This window comes from Xiphophorus maculatus, chromosome 8 (genome assembly GCF_002775205.1).
Source record: "Xiphophorus maculatus strain JP 163 A chromosome 8, X_maculatus-5.0-male, whole genome shotgun sequence".
Lineage (NCBI taxonomy): Eukaryota > Metazoa > Chordata > Actinopteri > Cyprinodontiformes > Poeciliidae > Xiphophorus > Xiphophorus maculatus.
Window position 1 is genome coordinate 24,733,589 of NC_036450.1, and position 16,342 is coordinate 24,749,930.

At 41.3% G+C, this 16,342-nt stretch overlaps 1 protein-coding gene across 2 annotated transcripts; it reads left to right on the forward strand.

Moving 5' to 3' along the window:
- Positions 1–223: 223 nt before the first annotated feature.
- Positions 224–16,039, forward strand: tor4a (torsin family 4 member A). 2 transcript variants are annotated; one of them, XM_023338665.1, is made up of 3 exons: positions 224–1,012; positions 9,216–9,650; positions 12,835–16,039. In XM_023338665.1, the coding sequence occupies exons 2-3, from the start codon at positions 9,216–9,218 to the stop codon at positions 13,675–13,677; spliced, it is 1,278 nt and encodes a 425-aa protein (XP_023194433.1). In that variant the 5' UTR covers positions 224–1,012; the 3' UTR covers positions 13,678–16,039. The 2 variants fall into 2 exon arrangements, with proteins under 2 accessions (XP_023194433.1, XP_005812084.2); XM_005812027.3 differs by lacking the exon at positions 224–1,012 and adding an exon at positions 3,669–3,824.
- The last annotated feature ends 303 nt before the right edge of the window (positions 16,040–16,342 follow it).

Sequence of the window (16,342 nt, forward strand, 5' to 3'; positions counted from 1 at the left end):
GATTTGAAGAAGGGGGGAAGGAGGGGAGGCAACTCAGCTTAGGTCAGTAATCCTGAATACTGTTAAATAAAGGCCACTAGTGCAGAAAAAAACACGGTGCGTTTCATTTGCTTGAATTTGTCATTTCCGGTTGGAAGCTGGAAAGCTGCTTGGATTTTCTCACGTTCCGTTTGAGTTTTCACTCACACAAGCAGAAAATGCCGCGTTTTTCCTCATTATATGCAAACAGACGAGGTGACGTTTTGAGCTGCCATGTTTGTGATTTAATGACAGGCAAATAGCAGTTTGGGACATTTTCGTTGAGGAAACCGCTGCAGTTCCTACAAACATCTCAGATCCAGCCGTTCACGTTTTTACCGCTTTCGGAGTTTTTTTCTCTACCGGACCAAAATCTGTTTGTTGGGATCTAAGTAAATCATAATGTGATTTTTTTGTTCTTTAGAAGGCTTTTAAAATAATCCAACATTTCGTCGATGTGTAACTTTAAACAGGGACAAATGTGTATATTTTATCCTTCGTGTCTTCTCTACAGACTGTTTACATTTTCTCTGCGGCTAACTAAATGCCTTCAGGAAGAAAAGTTTTGAATTTTTTTCATTGGCTGTGCGTTGCACGACGTGGGCGCACGCTGCTAAGGTCCGCCTCTGATTGGTTGACAGGCCGGTGATGGCTCCGCCCCTCGGAAGCTGCAGCTGATATTCTTGAATTCTCCTCAGGGAAGGAAGAGAAACAACAGAAACCGACTAGTTTGGTCCATTTGCTTCGGACTGAAGCCTCATCCTCTTGTCCAGTTTCGTTTTTGCGTTGCATTAATTTCAAGCACTTTGTTTGAAGTTTTGTTTGGCATACCTTTTTTCTTCTTCTTCTTCTTCTCCTCCTCCTCCTCGCATTATCGATTTGGTGCCGAGCTGAAAACCTGGACGGCAGGAACCTGAACGTGAAGAGAGCCGGTCCGGGTCACTGTGGGATGACGCTACTGGACCTCAGCAAGACGCTCTGGTTCTTCTGACAGGTTGGTCTCAATCTGAATTTTTCTCCTGTGGGGTTTTTTTCTTTATCTTTTCTTTTTCTCCGTTGTTTTATGTTTCAAAGATTTTCCTTCAAAGTTACCCTTTAGATATTAAGACTCAGAATTTTGCTGCTTTCTTCAAACTTCAGACACCAGAAACACCGATAAAATTCCACTTTAACTTTAAGCTGCAACAATATGCTGAACGTTTATAGAAAACGCTGTTTAGTTTGTTTTCATGTTTATGGTTATTAACAGTGTTGTATAAAGTACTGAAAACTCAGAGTCAAGTAAAAGTACAAGTACCTCTCCAAAATATGACTTTGGTAAAAGTCGAAGTCACTGACTGAAATGTTACTTGAGTTAAAGTCTTAAAGTATCTGAAACTTCTTGTACTTAAGTATGGAAAGTACTGTAAAAATGGATGTACTCAAGTAATGTAATGAAAAGTACAAGTAAAAAGTAAAACAAAGCAAATGCAGTTTGAATGACATTTTTTATATTTTGGTAAACTTGTCAAATACACTTAAAATAATGTACACAACCAAGTGCAGGCAAAATTAAACCTGCTAATAGATATACCTGCAGGCATCATTTAGTTAAGAAAATTAGGTGCTTTACCTATAGCACAAGGTTAACTTAACCTGCTTTACAACTGAACCAGCTTCTTAGTAAACCCTCCAGGACAGAAAATACAAAGTTTTTGTAAGCCTTAAGTTTTCCCTTCAAGTAAGGTCAGTGCTGAAAATGAGAAAAATAAATAGTACAGAAAATGCGGCCAACATGAAGAAAAAGAGCTGTTACGATTACTCTAGTTCACAAATCAGTGAATCAGTCAATGCTACAGTCAGTAGGTGGTGCACACAACTGGTCATTATGCAAAAGAAAAAAAGAATTGGGAGGGAAATGCAGCTTATTGGCATCTCTGTAAACCTGGTTTTGAACTTGCATGCCTTTCCTATATTCGTTAAATTTAGTCTAAATTGCTATCGCTATGGCTTCTGTCCCCCTTGAACAGAGGAGTCTAGGTAGCCTGCTACAGTCAACATTAGGCCTAAGCTAAATACACCACGTGTGGAACTGAAACAATGCCAAACAAAGTTCATTTATACAGGTAACGTTATGCTCAAGATTTCACAATACAGTAGTGTCTAGTGACCAAGCTATAGTTACTGAAACAGGAGGATTATAACCATTTCATAAGACGTTACCTCGATGTGTTTCTTCAAGTTGGACGGGGAGTTTTTGTAAGATAGAATTTCCACATCTTCGGGCAGGAATAACATAAACTGCATGCGGTACGACGAATCTTTAACACCCACGAAAGAGTATATTGTGTTTAAATAAGGCCATGGGCTCTCATCACCAGCTGGTGGTTCCCCTGGAGCCGTGTCCGACGTAGTTGCAGTCGTTGTGGTCTCCGTCTCCTCCTCCATGTGGCTGTTGCTGATTGCGAGACTTGCTTTGTGTTTAATGGGAGAAGCGAAACAGGTGTATCCTATTGGAGGTGATGAACAAGCCCAGGCAAGCAGGCTACGGACTTTGTTCGGTAGCCTACTTGCTACTTGCTAATCAGTAGGTGGGATCAAAACACTTTGTTTCTCTCTCTCGCTTTTTTGTAACGAGTAACTAAACCACACATTGAAAATGTATCGGAGTAAAAGTACGCAATTAAGTTCGGAAATGTAGTGAAGTAAAAGTGAAAGTCATCAAAAAATGTTATACTCGAGGAAAGTATGAAGTACTCCAAAATATACTTAAGTAAAGTAGTGAAGTATTTTTACTTCGTTACTATACAACACTGGTTATTTATTCATTTTCAGTCGTCCAAGAGCAAATTTGCGAGATAATTTCTAACTTCAGATATTTATGCTGTTGGTTGTTAGCGCCAATAATCATTCAAGTAATTATCACCGATTTTTTAAAAATAAAATCGTATTTGCGGCTTTATTCAATCCTTGTTGAAATAATGTGACCAGATGAGGAGGATTCCTCCTTCAGATTGAATTTTCAGTAAACATATGAGACTAAGCTTTGTTTTGTAAAGAATAATATTTTAGTATTTAACGGGTCTCGCGCAGTGTGCCATTCATGCTGCATTTCTGGATTTCCAAGTTGTAATTCTGACTTCCAGCCACTGGGGGAGCTGTTGTTCATATTTCCAGCTTTAACGTTTCTGACTTTTCACTACAAGCCATAAAGGACAAATCTCGTTTTTCGTTCCAGTCGCTCGCGCCAGAACCTCAATTATGCAAAAAGTCTCGATTTCACTGCGACTCCCGAAACACAACGCATCTCTCTGTTATCCTCAACTATTTTATTTCCAGAAAACATTCAAACCAAACAGAATCTAGACAGAATATCTCTTTATTTTTGCTCATATAAGACCCTCTGTGACTCATAACCTCTGTGGTGAACTGGTTGTTTCCTCTGTCGTCATGGTGACTGGAGCAATTAACTGCACTTCCAGTTAAACTTACTACAGAAAGGCTCGATATAACCACAAACTGATTCTTAGATGCCTTTAAAATACATATATATAATATAATAAGCCAGAAAAAGCTGATCATGAGAGAGAGAGTCTTAAAAGCTCGAGTGAATTAAAGGAAACAATCATTAGTTAGAGGAGAGACAGCAGAGAGAATAAAAAGAGGAAGAACGAGGCGGAGCCCGCAGTCGGAGGGCTGAGATAACCAGGCTTCCTGCGCTCCGCTGCGTGGGGCTTTTTCTCTGCCTTCTCCATTCCAACAAGCCATGGACTAAGACCTTCACTGACAGTCGGCTCACTTTGGACGATCTCATGCCACATTTGAAGGTAATCGGAGAGACAAGTTTTCTTGAGTTTTTTTTTTTGTTTGTTTTTTTTTTTTGGCGTTTTCGCAGCTGAGCTGTAGCTGGAGTTGATGCGCAATCTTCTCTGTGCGCGGCTGAAAACAAGTCATTTCATTTTGAAATACACGCTTTAGTGGAATCCGACCTGCAAACCTGTGGCGCGTTCGTGTGCGCAAACGTGCACGTTCTGGAAAAAAAATGCTGGATTTATGAGCAGGAGACTCATTAAAGCGACATGTCTAAGTAGTAGTAGTAGCAGGGTGAAGTTTTTGATCCGCCTGGAATGTTGCTGGTCTTTCAGGTCTCTGCATGTGAAGACGCAGGGAAAACAAACAGATGGGCTCTGATATCCCTCTGCTTTCTGCTCCCACTGATCCCACTTAAATTCTTTAGCGCTGATGTAAAAGAGCCGTGTGTGAGTGTGTGTTTTGTAACTTTTCCATTTTTCTCTGATCGGTCAGACAAAGCGTTCGCTGTCCTTTGCCTCTCCTGGGTGTAGCTCATAGCTCCTGTGCTGTGAGGCCTGCTGGGAGGTCAGGTTCACACTGCTGCAAAAGTCTGAATGAGAAGTTTCTGCAAAGCACGTCAGCAGAGATTTCTGGATGAAGTTGAACGTGCGGCATGCAGAGAAAACTGTTGAGTGTGTCATCACTCTGCAGGGCCTTGTGAAGCTTCCCGAATCATCTGGTACTTCCCTCTTTCTCTCTCTCTCTCTCTCTCCAGTAACAGTGTGATTTTTTTTCTTTTGTATGCCATTTGAATATTATGTAAAAAAAAAAAAAAGAGAGAGAGAGAGAAGCTTTCATTTAAATGCAGATGCCTACCTTTATCTTATCTGATGTCTGCCTGGTAGCTTGGCTTTGCCTGAATCTCCCTGCATGGTTGCTGTTTTCACAGCAATCTGCCTTTTTTTTTCAGTCAACCCTTATTGATCTGCTGCACTTTCATGCAGCTGAAAGTTGCTGATAGTTTAGCTGAAACTTTGCAAGAAAGCATTTAAAAAAAAAAAACATTTTAATATCACACGTCTGTGTAGTTGCAGGCACATGTGTTGTCGATTATGACGTTGAGCAACACTTGGTTTGGCAACGGAGCAAAGCAAGACGGATGGCAGAAGCATTAAATCCATCAGCTCAGAACCAAACCTTCTCCACAGCTTCACCCACATGCACCGAATGCCACAATCTTGATTTATTATTGTTTGGGTTTTTTTTCCCCATGGAAGTGAAAAAGCTCAACCTTTTGACCTGCTATGTTTTAGTTCCGAAAAACCACAAATCCTACAGTCTGCAGTGCAAACGGAGCGCCGGTCAAACTGAGACGAACGCAGACGTCTGCCGTGTTCAAACTCTTTTAAACGTAAACTTTTATTGCACTTCCTCCAAATGTTGTTTTCGGAGCCGTGGCGCCGCAGACGCACTTGCATCACGCAGCAGAGCTCTGTGGTTGTGAGCAGAGCTGGCTGGTCCTCCATGATGACCCTCCCGTTTGAGAAGATGTCCTGACAGAGCGCGACAGTAAAGCAGGCTGACGGTGTTTCACACCTACTGACGGGTTCCGCTTTGCAGTGCATGTTTCAAAGTAGAGATGTTGCTGCGATGGACCAAATTGGTTTTCTGTGGTTTTTAACCACAATTTTCTGCATCAATAACCAACCTTAGAGCTGCAAATGAGAGAGTTCACTGTCATGTTCTCTAAACTGTGGTTGTTTCAACCCCCAACAGTCGGCATTTTGTTTCCTTGAACCCACAAAGGAAAGACGCAAAGGACGTCCTTCTCACGAAACCCTCTCCCGTGTTTAAAACTATTTCTTGGAAATTCACCATTTTACGTTTTTTTTCCCACATTCCTTTTGTACCTCTGTGCCTAAATTGTTTATATTTGTCGATTAATTCTGGCAATAAATGGTCATAAAATGCACACATCTTACGGGTAACAAACTTAATTGTGCATTCCAATTTTTTAATCATTTGTTTTTGCCACAGATTGTTTCTGTTTCAGTTCATCAAACACCTTTCAATATCAAAGACGACACAAAATGTCACTCTTCAAATGATTTCACATAGAAAGGGGAAAAACCTCCTCAAATCAAGTTGGCTCTGTGTGAAAAGATTCGGTTTCACTTGTCAAGTGCCGTCACATCACCACGTTTCCTGATGGTAGACTGTGTAGAATATAGAAAACTTTTATTATTGATGACCAGACGACAACATTTCATACCTGCTGAGTCTACAGACGCATTTTTTATTTTTATTTTTTGGCGTTGTCAGCAGGATCATGGAGACCAAGAGCAGAACCAAATGTTGTTTAAAGACTCTGGTTGCATTAGCGTTTTATTGGCTTGAATAAAGACTAAAAATAAATAAAATACTGAACCTAAGCATTCATAAATGGTCAAAATAACACAGGAATAAATGAGTCCACTTCCTTTTATATTGTCGCTGTTGATTTTCACATATCCTGTCACTTCATCTCAATTCTTTAAAGATTGTTTGTCTTTAGATGTTGTCTGCTGCGATGATTAAAACCCTGTTAAAATTCTTTTCATCAATTAAGTAGTGATTTAAAAAGAATAAAAAATTTGTCCGGGATACTGATATCAATGTGTTGTGACGTGTTATTAAACGGTTTCCTCTTGAAAAATTCAGGATGTGCTAAAAACAGAGGAAGGATTAGACGGCATTAGAGGAGGCGCCATGGCTCTGGCTAGTTGTCTACTGAACGCTAGCCCCTTCCACCGCAGGCAGGTGGGATTAACATACCTGCGTGGTAAACGAGGGGGTTGAAGTCTGCTCCACCTCTGACTCACAAAGCGATCAGCTGCCAGCGTCGTAGCCTGAGTCATGCAGTGAGTTTGTACGGTTTGTGCGAACAGCCAATCATTGAATTTTTTTTTAAAAGCGTAAACAAGACGGGGAAACTAAGTAGATGACATGCATCATTTAAAATCTGAAGCATCAGTTCGGGCAGCAGCAGCAGGACGACTACGCCGATGACTCGCTGTCACTGCTCTGAAAAGCGCAGCACGGATGGACAAAGATGCTGCATGACATCTGCCGTTGTCCTGGCAACTTGCGAAAGCCACGACTGTAGATGTCGCCGTCTACTTGACGGTTTTGTCCTAGAGGCTAATGACTGCTATCAGCCTTTCAATAGAACCCCACTTTGTGCAGCCTGAGTTATCCCTCCATGATGCTACGGCGTCGGCGTCATTAAGTGCAGAACGATTCTAATGAGAGCGATATTTTCTCGTAGCATCTTACACAAGGTTCCTCGTCACCTTGAAATTGAAACGGGTTAACCGAGTTCTGTTTTTAACTATGTAGTATTAACAACAAAACTGTCTGACTAACAGCTTTTTCAAGTTTTCTCATCCTCCACAAGAAGCTGATCTAGTTTGTTTGGCTCGGCCTTAACCTCCTGACTGGAGGTCAAACTGCTCCTCCCACGTGTGAGCTAATCCATTTTATAACAAGCATGACCTCAATGAAGCATAAACGTGTTTCATTGCATAAAGAAGAAGAAAAAAGACTTTCCAAAACAGCAATTTGTTCTATAAAGCGACAATAAATTCTTTCCATCCCTGCAGTATTCTCCTTGCACCACAGCTGGCCCGGCTTCTCACACCTCAAACTCTGAAGGCAAAACTGCCAACTTGTAAAAACGTTTCCTTTTTTAAACAGACAGGTTCTTTCAAGCTGGGCTCCGTAAGGAGACAGGAACTCCCCCCCTGCAGAGTTTCAGACAGAGAGGAAAAACGGTCGCTGCTCACGTTGCAGCATCCAGCGGCCTCTGGGAGCCTTCAGAGAAAAATGTGGGATTTATTTAAGAGAGCAAGTTGTTGTGTTGTGATGCACATTTAAAGTGATGAAGTGCCAGTAAGACCCGGCCCCTGGAAGGGAGCCAAGGTTGAATTTATGTCCAATGATGGACCTGATCGATTTAAAAGTGCAAACAAACAAACAAGTTAACGCCAATAAATATCAAAATGTCCAGTTGCTAAAAAATAGAAACAGCAAAATCAAGGAGTGAGGTGTTTGAGCAAGAAGCAGTTATTATCCAGCCATCCAGCCCACTGAGGTCATAATAAAACTTTAGCGCTGTAGTTGAGATCAATTATTATTAAAACCTGGGAGATTTCTGTTTCATCTTCTAATTTTCTTTTGACTGGAAGCGACGCTAATGTTTTGGAATGCAGGGAAGCTAAAGGTTAAGGCCTTCCAAACTAAAAGACTTGCCACCAAACGGAAATCACCAAAATACCAGTGGAGACGTAGAGAAAGCAATGAAAAGGGTTTTATTTATGAAAGTGTCCTTTAAGAGACCCCTGCCTACCAGAACACACTACTCTGTGAAGTGGAAATAATTTTAAAATCTACGCTGTTGGAATAATTGTAGTTCTTATTGCCCTGAAGGAATGAGGCGCCTCAGTTCCCTGTTGGGGTCAGAAGGTCAAAACGGGATCAAAACAATGTCTGTAGGTACGGAGTCGTCAGTTACAGCTAAACCACAATCTTGTTACTACACTTTAGGAAAAACTGGATGTTTCATCAGTTTCAGCTTTAAGACTCAGAAAGTCTTATTGTGGAGTGAAAACCTGGTTTTTGTTTTCTGTTTGTTTTTGTTTTTCATTGAATCAGAGGTTTGGAAGCTTAAATCGAAGCTTTGATCAGGGAAAATGACCAAACTGGATGTTTTTCCAAACTTCCAGAAAACTACAAAACCGTCAAAACACTGAGCTCCTTTAAGTCCAGGCTAGAAACCCAGCAGGTTAGAGATGCTTTTGACTAGTAGCAAATTCATCAACATGTTTAGTGCGTATTTGATTATGTTGATGACATTTGACAAAAAGTAAAGTTTATTTCTGTCTCATAAATGGTTAGAGGGGCTGCACAGTGGCGCAGTTGGTAGCACTGTTGCCTTGCAGCAAGAAGGTCCTGGGTTCGATTCCCGGCCCGGGGTCTTTCTGCATGGAGTTTGCATGTTCTCCCTGTGCATGCGTGGGTTCTCTCCGGGTACTCCGGCTTCCTCCCACACTCCAAAAACTGACTGTTAAGTTAATTGGTCTCTCTAAATTCTCCCTAGGGGTGAGTGAGTGTGTGTGTGTGTATGTCTCTGTGTTGCCCTGTGACAGACTGGCGTCCTCTCCAGGGTGACCCCACCTCTCGCCCGGAACGTAGCTGGAGATGGGCACCAGCAACCCTCCCAACCCCATTAGGGACAAAGGGTGAACAGAAAATGGATGGACGGATAAATGGTTACTGTGTTGTGTTTTATTTTTTTTGAACGGTCTGGTTGCTGAAACGTGTTCTAGACCTTTAGTTTCCAGACGGCGCTGGCTCCTGTAGGTAACGTCTGTCCTCTCTCTCCGTAGATGAGTGACGAAAGCAGCAGCACCTCTTCCTCCCAGTTGGTGGAGGACTTCGAGGGGGAGCCGGACGAGGAGGTGGACAGCGATGGAGGGAAGAACCAGACGGGACAGCGCGGCCCGACCGCGCTGTCCGGCTTCGCCTCTCTGCGCGCCGTCATCCGCATCAAGCAGAAGTACCAGGCCATGAAGCTGCGGCGTCAGGAGATGGCCAACAGCCTGGCGGCGGCGGGCAGCCTCGCCGGGGCTCCGGGCCGAACCAGCCCCAAAATCTTCACCTTTGAGGTTCCCGCCTTTCCTTCTGTCCCTCAGAAGAAGAAGAGGAGGAGGAAGAGGCGAGTGCTGTTTCCCAACGGCGGGCCGCGCAAAACGATGCCCAAGCAGGAGCGCAGCCGGGCCATGTACTGCCTCTACCTGCTGTTCGCTATAGTCTTTGTCCAGGTAAACCACTGACAGTCCTCCAGGCGATGGACGGCTGTGGACATCCTCACTTTGTTTTGTACTCAAATGTTTAGATTTATGTGATTATGGAAAAGCAAAGCATAGAAAGGTTTATTATGTAGAAGCGCCAATCTAGAAGGAAACAAGAAGTTAAGTTACAAAAAACTGGATTCACTTAAAGAGCCAGGATTATGTAAAATCACATATTTTGAGATTTACGTCTTGTTACAGTGTTATTCCCTCATCAAAAACACACCTGGAGTGTTGCTTTGGTATAAAGGTAATTTTATTTCTATAGCACATTTTCAGCAACAAGGCAATACAAAGTGCTTTACAGAAATGAAAAGGAAATGCAAACAAAATAACAAACCAAAGGAAAGAGCAAAAGAAGAAAAAGTTAATAATGTTGATCCAAAGTAAATAAACTAGATTCTCCTATTCAGGGTTGGTAGATAAGTATAAGTAAGTAGCCTGTGGTCTAATTCCTTTTCTTTTTTGGAAGAATAGGCGTCTAAAAAGTAGTTACTAAGGTAGTTTTGATTCATTTATGCATGTTTGTGAAATCCTTTGATCTCTGTGGCAACCATTCAGCTGTGCAAAACGCCTGGGGGGACTTAGCTCCGCCTTTGAGATGCCGTTTCCAAGCTTCCTCCTCACAGAGCAGCCCTTCCCCCACAGTTCCCTCTCAGCTCCTTCAGACTAGCCAGTAACAATTAGCAAACACCTGGTATTTGTTGAGCTCATTATACAAACTACTTCTCAGTGTTACACTGGTAAAAACGTCGTTGAAGGGTTAATACAGGAGCGATGGCTTCCTGAAGGCGGAGTTTCAGAAAGAGCAGGAGCTTCTTAAAGGGACAGAGGCCCAATTTCAAGGTGTTAAATATCAAAATCTATATAGCATTTTTGTAACCGCTGATGTTGGCATGGTTACTTAATTGGTGTGATAAATTGGCACTATGTTGCTTGAAAATCCATAATACCCCTATATAAAGAAAAAGGCAAAATGTACAAAAAAAAACTCAAGATGCCAAAAAAGCTACAGAAATTTATTAAATAAATAGACAGAAATGATCTTAAAAGTGAAATGTTGTCAAGAAATTTCTTCAAACAAGATCCAAAGTGACAAAAGAAGGCTTCGGGGAAATTTTAACAAACAAAGAAATGCATAAAAAGCAATTAAAAGACAGAAAACATGAAAAAAGATTTGTGTACCATTCAGAGATGGCCTCGCCACAACTGATTTTTAAAACTGTTTTCATCGCAATTCTGAACTTTTTTTTATTTTATTTTTTTATTATTAACTTTCCTGTAAATACAGTCTAATCAATGAGGGGAAATAAGAAAACAATATTCTGGACGTGAACAAAAGAAAAACGTACGTTTGACAGAAGAACCTTTGACATAAATGCGCCGGCCTCAGGCAGAGCTCCTCGGTGAAGCCGCTCCTCTCTGTCTGCGCTGCCGAAGCTCAACTAATGGGATTTTTCTTTGCTGAAAGTTTTAGGTTTCGGTTCAAGCAAAACCTTTCCCCTGCCTGCTTTGTCACGCCTCTGTTTGTTGAGGCTATTATTAGCGAGCTGCCATTATTCAGCAGTCTGGATGTGATCAGGCAGATTCAGGTGCTTGTGCCCTGCGGCGCTGCGTTCAGGCAGCTGCAGTAAATACCAGCTCTAATGCACATTCCACAGAACATGACTGCGCCTATTGGAGCGTTACGTTGGAAACCATTAAGAGGGATTAAAAGGTGATGGCGAGTTTTCATCAGCCATAAGTTTTACTTTTACAATTTCAATAAAACTACAATTTAGAAATGCATATTTTTAAAAACGTTTCCATAAAGAATGATTTATTATATCAAAAGTCATTCCTGACAGCTATGTGCTGTGGGTGTTTCTCATAGTACCATGAGTTGCGCAGTAATTTTTACAGATGCGTTACAGAGTACTTCCCCTTAACCCGTTTTTCCGTTTTGCGAGTCACTGTAATTTTCTTTAACAGTTTAGAAAACGAGTTTGAGGTGAGACAAGCCTTCCTCTTTAGTGAGGTGTTCAAATTTTACTGTTGGCACTAAATGGTCCAGACTAACCGTCTTCTATGTGGCCAGGTTCAAACGCAGAAGAACAAAAGTAATATTTGGGTCAATGATACTTAAATGTGGAGGATTCATTTCAGGTGCTTATCTGGAACTAAGTTCGGTTCAACATGTGTACATCTGAAAATGTTTCAATTTAAGATTTGAGAGGAACTTAAAGTAAACTCATACTGCTGGTCTCCGAACCGAAACCGTCAAAATAACGGGGGAGTTTGGTTTTTTAGGATTGCAGTCATTCACACGTTTGTCTTTAGTCTTCTTCAGGAAGGTGGGAAAGTTAGTCTAGATGACTGATGTCTAGATGATGAGCAAAATAGACGGTAACAAAGAAATGATAGATATTAGTTCACAGTTGCTAATGGGAAACTGTACTTGATGATGTTATACAAAGAGATGCTTACGATAAACTAAAGGCTGCAACGATTAATTGGATCAATCGTGATCAATCGATTATTGAAATTAACTAATAGATTAATCGTTAACTGGGGTATACAAAACGTCTATATGTAGATATACATATATACGTAAATATATGTCAAGTTTAAGTTTCACTACAGTCACTAAAGTAATGCTTTGCTATTGCAATAAAATGTTTGTGTTCTGAGTTAAAAAGGAACTGAAGTATTAATTTGCTAATGTTATTTCATTTCTAATAAAGTTAGTTTGTCTGATTGTCAAAAGAATTGATAGAATAATTGATTACTAAAATAATTATTGGTTGCAACCTTAGCAACCAATCACAAATAGTGAAATAACTACAGAGGATGCGCAGACACCAAACCGTTTTCTTGCCTCGGAAAACATTTTGGTTGCAGTTTTAAATGCCGCCACCAGATGTCTCTCAACTCGACATGCTGTACCTTTAACAGACTGATTTTACAACACGAGTGGTCTTTATTCAATAGTAGCTTATAAGGAAGAAGATCATGGGGAGAGAAGGGGAAGATATACAGATGACCAAGGTTTTAGCGTTATCTGTAGTTTTTGAACATATAAAACTGTTTATTTAATAAAACGCATAAATAAAGCAATGCAAAGATATTCCTGCGTGCCTTCAGATTTCTAAAACGTGTGACCGTTTCTCCCCAGGTGTACAACGCCATAGAGAACCTGGACGACCACGTTCTCCGATACGATCTGGAAGGCTTGGAGAAGACACTGAGGCGCGAGGTGTTTGGCCAGCAGGGTGCGGTGGAGGGCCTGGTGCACCACCTGAAAGACTACCTGTCCACATACGTACACAACAAGCCGCTGGTGGTGTCCGTCCACGGGCCCAGCGGGGTGGGAAAGAGCCACCTGGGCCGCCTCCTGGCCGGACACTTCCGCTCGGTGGTGGGGGACACCCTGGTGCTGCAGTACTACGTGCTCCACCACTGCCCCCAGGAGGCGGAGGCCATGCAGTGCGCGCGCAACCTCTCCTCTCTCATCTCGGAGATGGTGGAGAAGGCGGAGGAGGAGGAGAAGATCCCGCTCTTCATCTTCGACGAGGCCGAGCACATGCACGTGGAGATCCTGGACGTGCTGCTGCAGCTCGTCGCCTCCAAGCAGTCCAACGAATACCTGAACGCCATCTACCTGTTCCTCAGCAACCTGGGCCACACACACATCACCAAACACATGCTGCAGAACTCCTCCAGCATTTCCTCCGGCCGTCACAGCAACCTGGTCAAGGAGCTGACTCCCGTTTTGCGCAACACGTTGGAGAAGCATCACCCGCTGTGGACCGAGGCCGACATCTTGCCCCTGGGACTTCTGGAGAAAGGCCACGTGATGGAGTGCTTTTTGGAAGAAATTACCCGAGAGGGCTTCTACCCAGACCACAGCAACATCGAACGCCTCGCGGGGGAGATCGAGTACTACCCCATAGTCGCAGGGCGCGAATATTCCCAGTCGGGCTGCAAGCAAGTGGTGGCAAAGGTCAATCTGCTCTGAAACACTCTTGCGGGAAACCTTTGAAAAATTTTTTTTCTTTTACATTCCTTTTATCCATGAAGAACAAAAGTGGGAGGGGAGAGCAAGAGAGTGATGAAATCTGAAACTTGAAAAGGCAGAACTGAAAACCCAAAGTCATCAGCAGGAGCCAGAGCTGGAGGTTTTCCAGACAGATGGGAAATAAATCCTGTGAAAATATTCCAAACCCTCCTTACAGGGTCGGTCCACCCAAATGACATCACATTATTTATTACTTACCACTGTTAGCATCTCTTTCCATTCAGTACATTTACTGAACCAGGATATGGCAAATTCAAAAATAGACTTCATGGATATCAACTAATAGGCTTAATATGACTTAATGCATACATTACTTAGTCTAATAATTAATGTTATTAGATTTACTTAGGGTTATTATTATTATTATTCATGCCAGTATGAAATTCTCATGAGATGATCGAGTTTATGTTATTCAGGTATTTACTGGACGTGCTGCATAATCTACTTGCTTTTTGCTTTTAAACAGAAAAGCTGTTGCAGCTTAACTATAATATTGATAATATTATGACAGAAATAATAATCTTATCTATACCATTATTATAAACAGATTTAAGCAGTTTAAGAGCAACTTTCAAAGAGGCATTCTTATTATGTAGAGTTTTATACTTTTTTTATTGTTCCTCTTCTTGGAGTCTAGGAAGCTAGCTAGCTGGCTAATTATCTAGGCCATTTGCGCAGGTAGCTAGCTTGCTAACAACGCTATTTTAGTAAAACTGATATGTAGCCCAGTTGATATGTAGTTGTAGCCTTTCTGTAGGCTACAACTACAGGATGTTGTTTCAACCAGCTGACGGTAGAGTCTTGGTTAAAATGATACAGAACATTTTAGTGGCTGTAACCAACAAATGGTCATATTCTAACCTTTTAGCTAGCATTACACTACAAATCAAGTTATTGTATTTTCTTTTTTTTTTTTTCTAAATTTGAATTTATTTGAATAATTTCTTTCCAAGGTATTTATTTTTATTCCTGCCATTATGTGACTTTTTCTGCACTGGTAGCTCCAACCAGAACCTCTTGTATTTCGTTTGGTTTCAGTATGAAGCTAACCAGCGCAACCTTTTGTCATTATATTAATCACAGATGAAGGGAAGTCGATAAGGGTGTGTATTTGGGTCACGGTTGGTTTGAATTTCCTTAAAAGTCTTCCAAGTTCACAAGAAAAGCTTTCATCAGGAAACCACATTTGCACAATGCAAGGTGGGTGTGCTGGACTAAAAAAAGACAAATGTACCTTCACAGCTGTATTTAGACCTGAATCAGTTATTTAGATTCTTTCTCAGATCTAAAATAACTGAGAGTGAATTGGATCATAAGTATTGTTGCTAGCGTGAGGTAACTTTGCTGCTGTTGCACAGAAATTTCCCCCAAATATTTTTCTATTCCATTATGTCGGAATCTCTTTGAAAACTTAAAAAGGTGATGTTTGTAAAATCGTAAAATCTTTGGCAGATTTTTAAATGTTTAAGTTTGAATTTAGAGCTGCACATTTTTAAAACTGAGACCTCTGGTCTCCAGACCCTTCTGGGACCCATGTGGGTGGATCTTAAAGTGCACACAAACTTGATATGATGTCAAGTTTTTGTGATGTAAAAAAATATATATATATAACTTCAGGACTTTTTCTTCCTATACTGTGAAATGTGTGCTCCGCAATTCAACAAAAGAAAGAGAAAAAAAAAAAGAAGCCAGGGGTGGAGATTTAAAAAGAAAAATGCAAAAGCTTGGTTTTGTTATTTATATATGTATTTTTGCTATGTGTATGTAAATTGGGTGGACTAACCCTTGAACCGAAGTAGGCAGCTCAAACAGAAATGACTCCATAAGGACTGAAGGACATGCATTACTTGATGCTGCATTACCACAAAAGGAAAGTGGAGCTTTTCTTCCAGGACCTACTAAACCACCAGGCTGAGACGTTTCTCATTCGCTGATCATTTAAACCAAAAGTCCTGTTCTGTCATAAGGTCCAGCCTGAACCCATCATGCAAATCATGCAGGAGAAGCAACAGAAGGACGCTCTTTATTTCTGCCAGCAGCGACGTGACTTTTGCTCGCATTCGATCATTTCTTTAAAACACGACCCGCGTTCCAAGACCAGTTTATTTATTACACATTCAGACTCGCTTTTATGATTCACGCCGAGTTTAAAACGGAGGGGCTGAACTCGGAGTCGGCACAGACCCACGCCAGCAGTCTAAATGTTTTCGTGGAGTTGAGAGGTTGGATTTTTTGTTGTTGTTGTTGTTCAGTCATTTTCGTGTTTATGTTCCGTGTCAATAAAAGTCATTAATACGCTTTAGGAACATGGATGCCGGGGGATTCTTCAACACGTGTGTCAAATGTTTTAGGACAGTAGTTTTTGTAAACTTTAACTTTGAGTTGTATCTTCTCTATAACATCACACACCCACACACAAGCTGTTGATTTGTAAAGTTGAAGATACAGGCCTTAAAAACTTAGGAAAATCTTTTGCAATTTTGCTAAAAATTGTAACTATAGCTTGTAAAACCATTGTGGATCTTTCGCTGTGATATTCCAGTCGTTTTAGTCTGAGTGTCTCTGCAGCTACTTTACATTTTTTCAGATCCCTTTTTAGTTGCTC

Coding starts and splice junctions, on each gene's coding strand:
- tor4a (XM_005812027.3), top strand. Junction 9,651..12,834: donor TCGCTATAGTCTTTGTCCAG/GTAAACCACTGA, acceptor GTTTCTCCCCAG/GTGTACAACGCCATAGAGAA.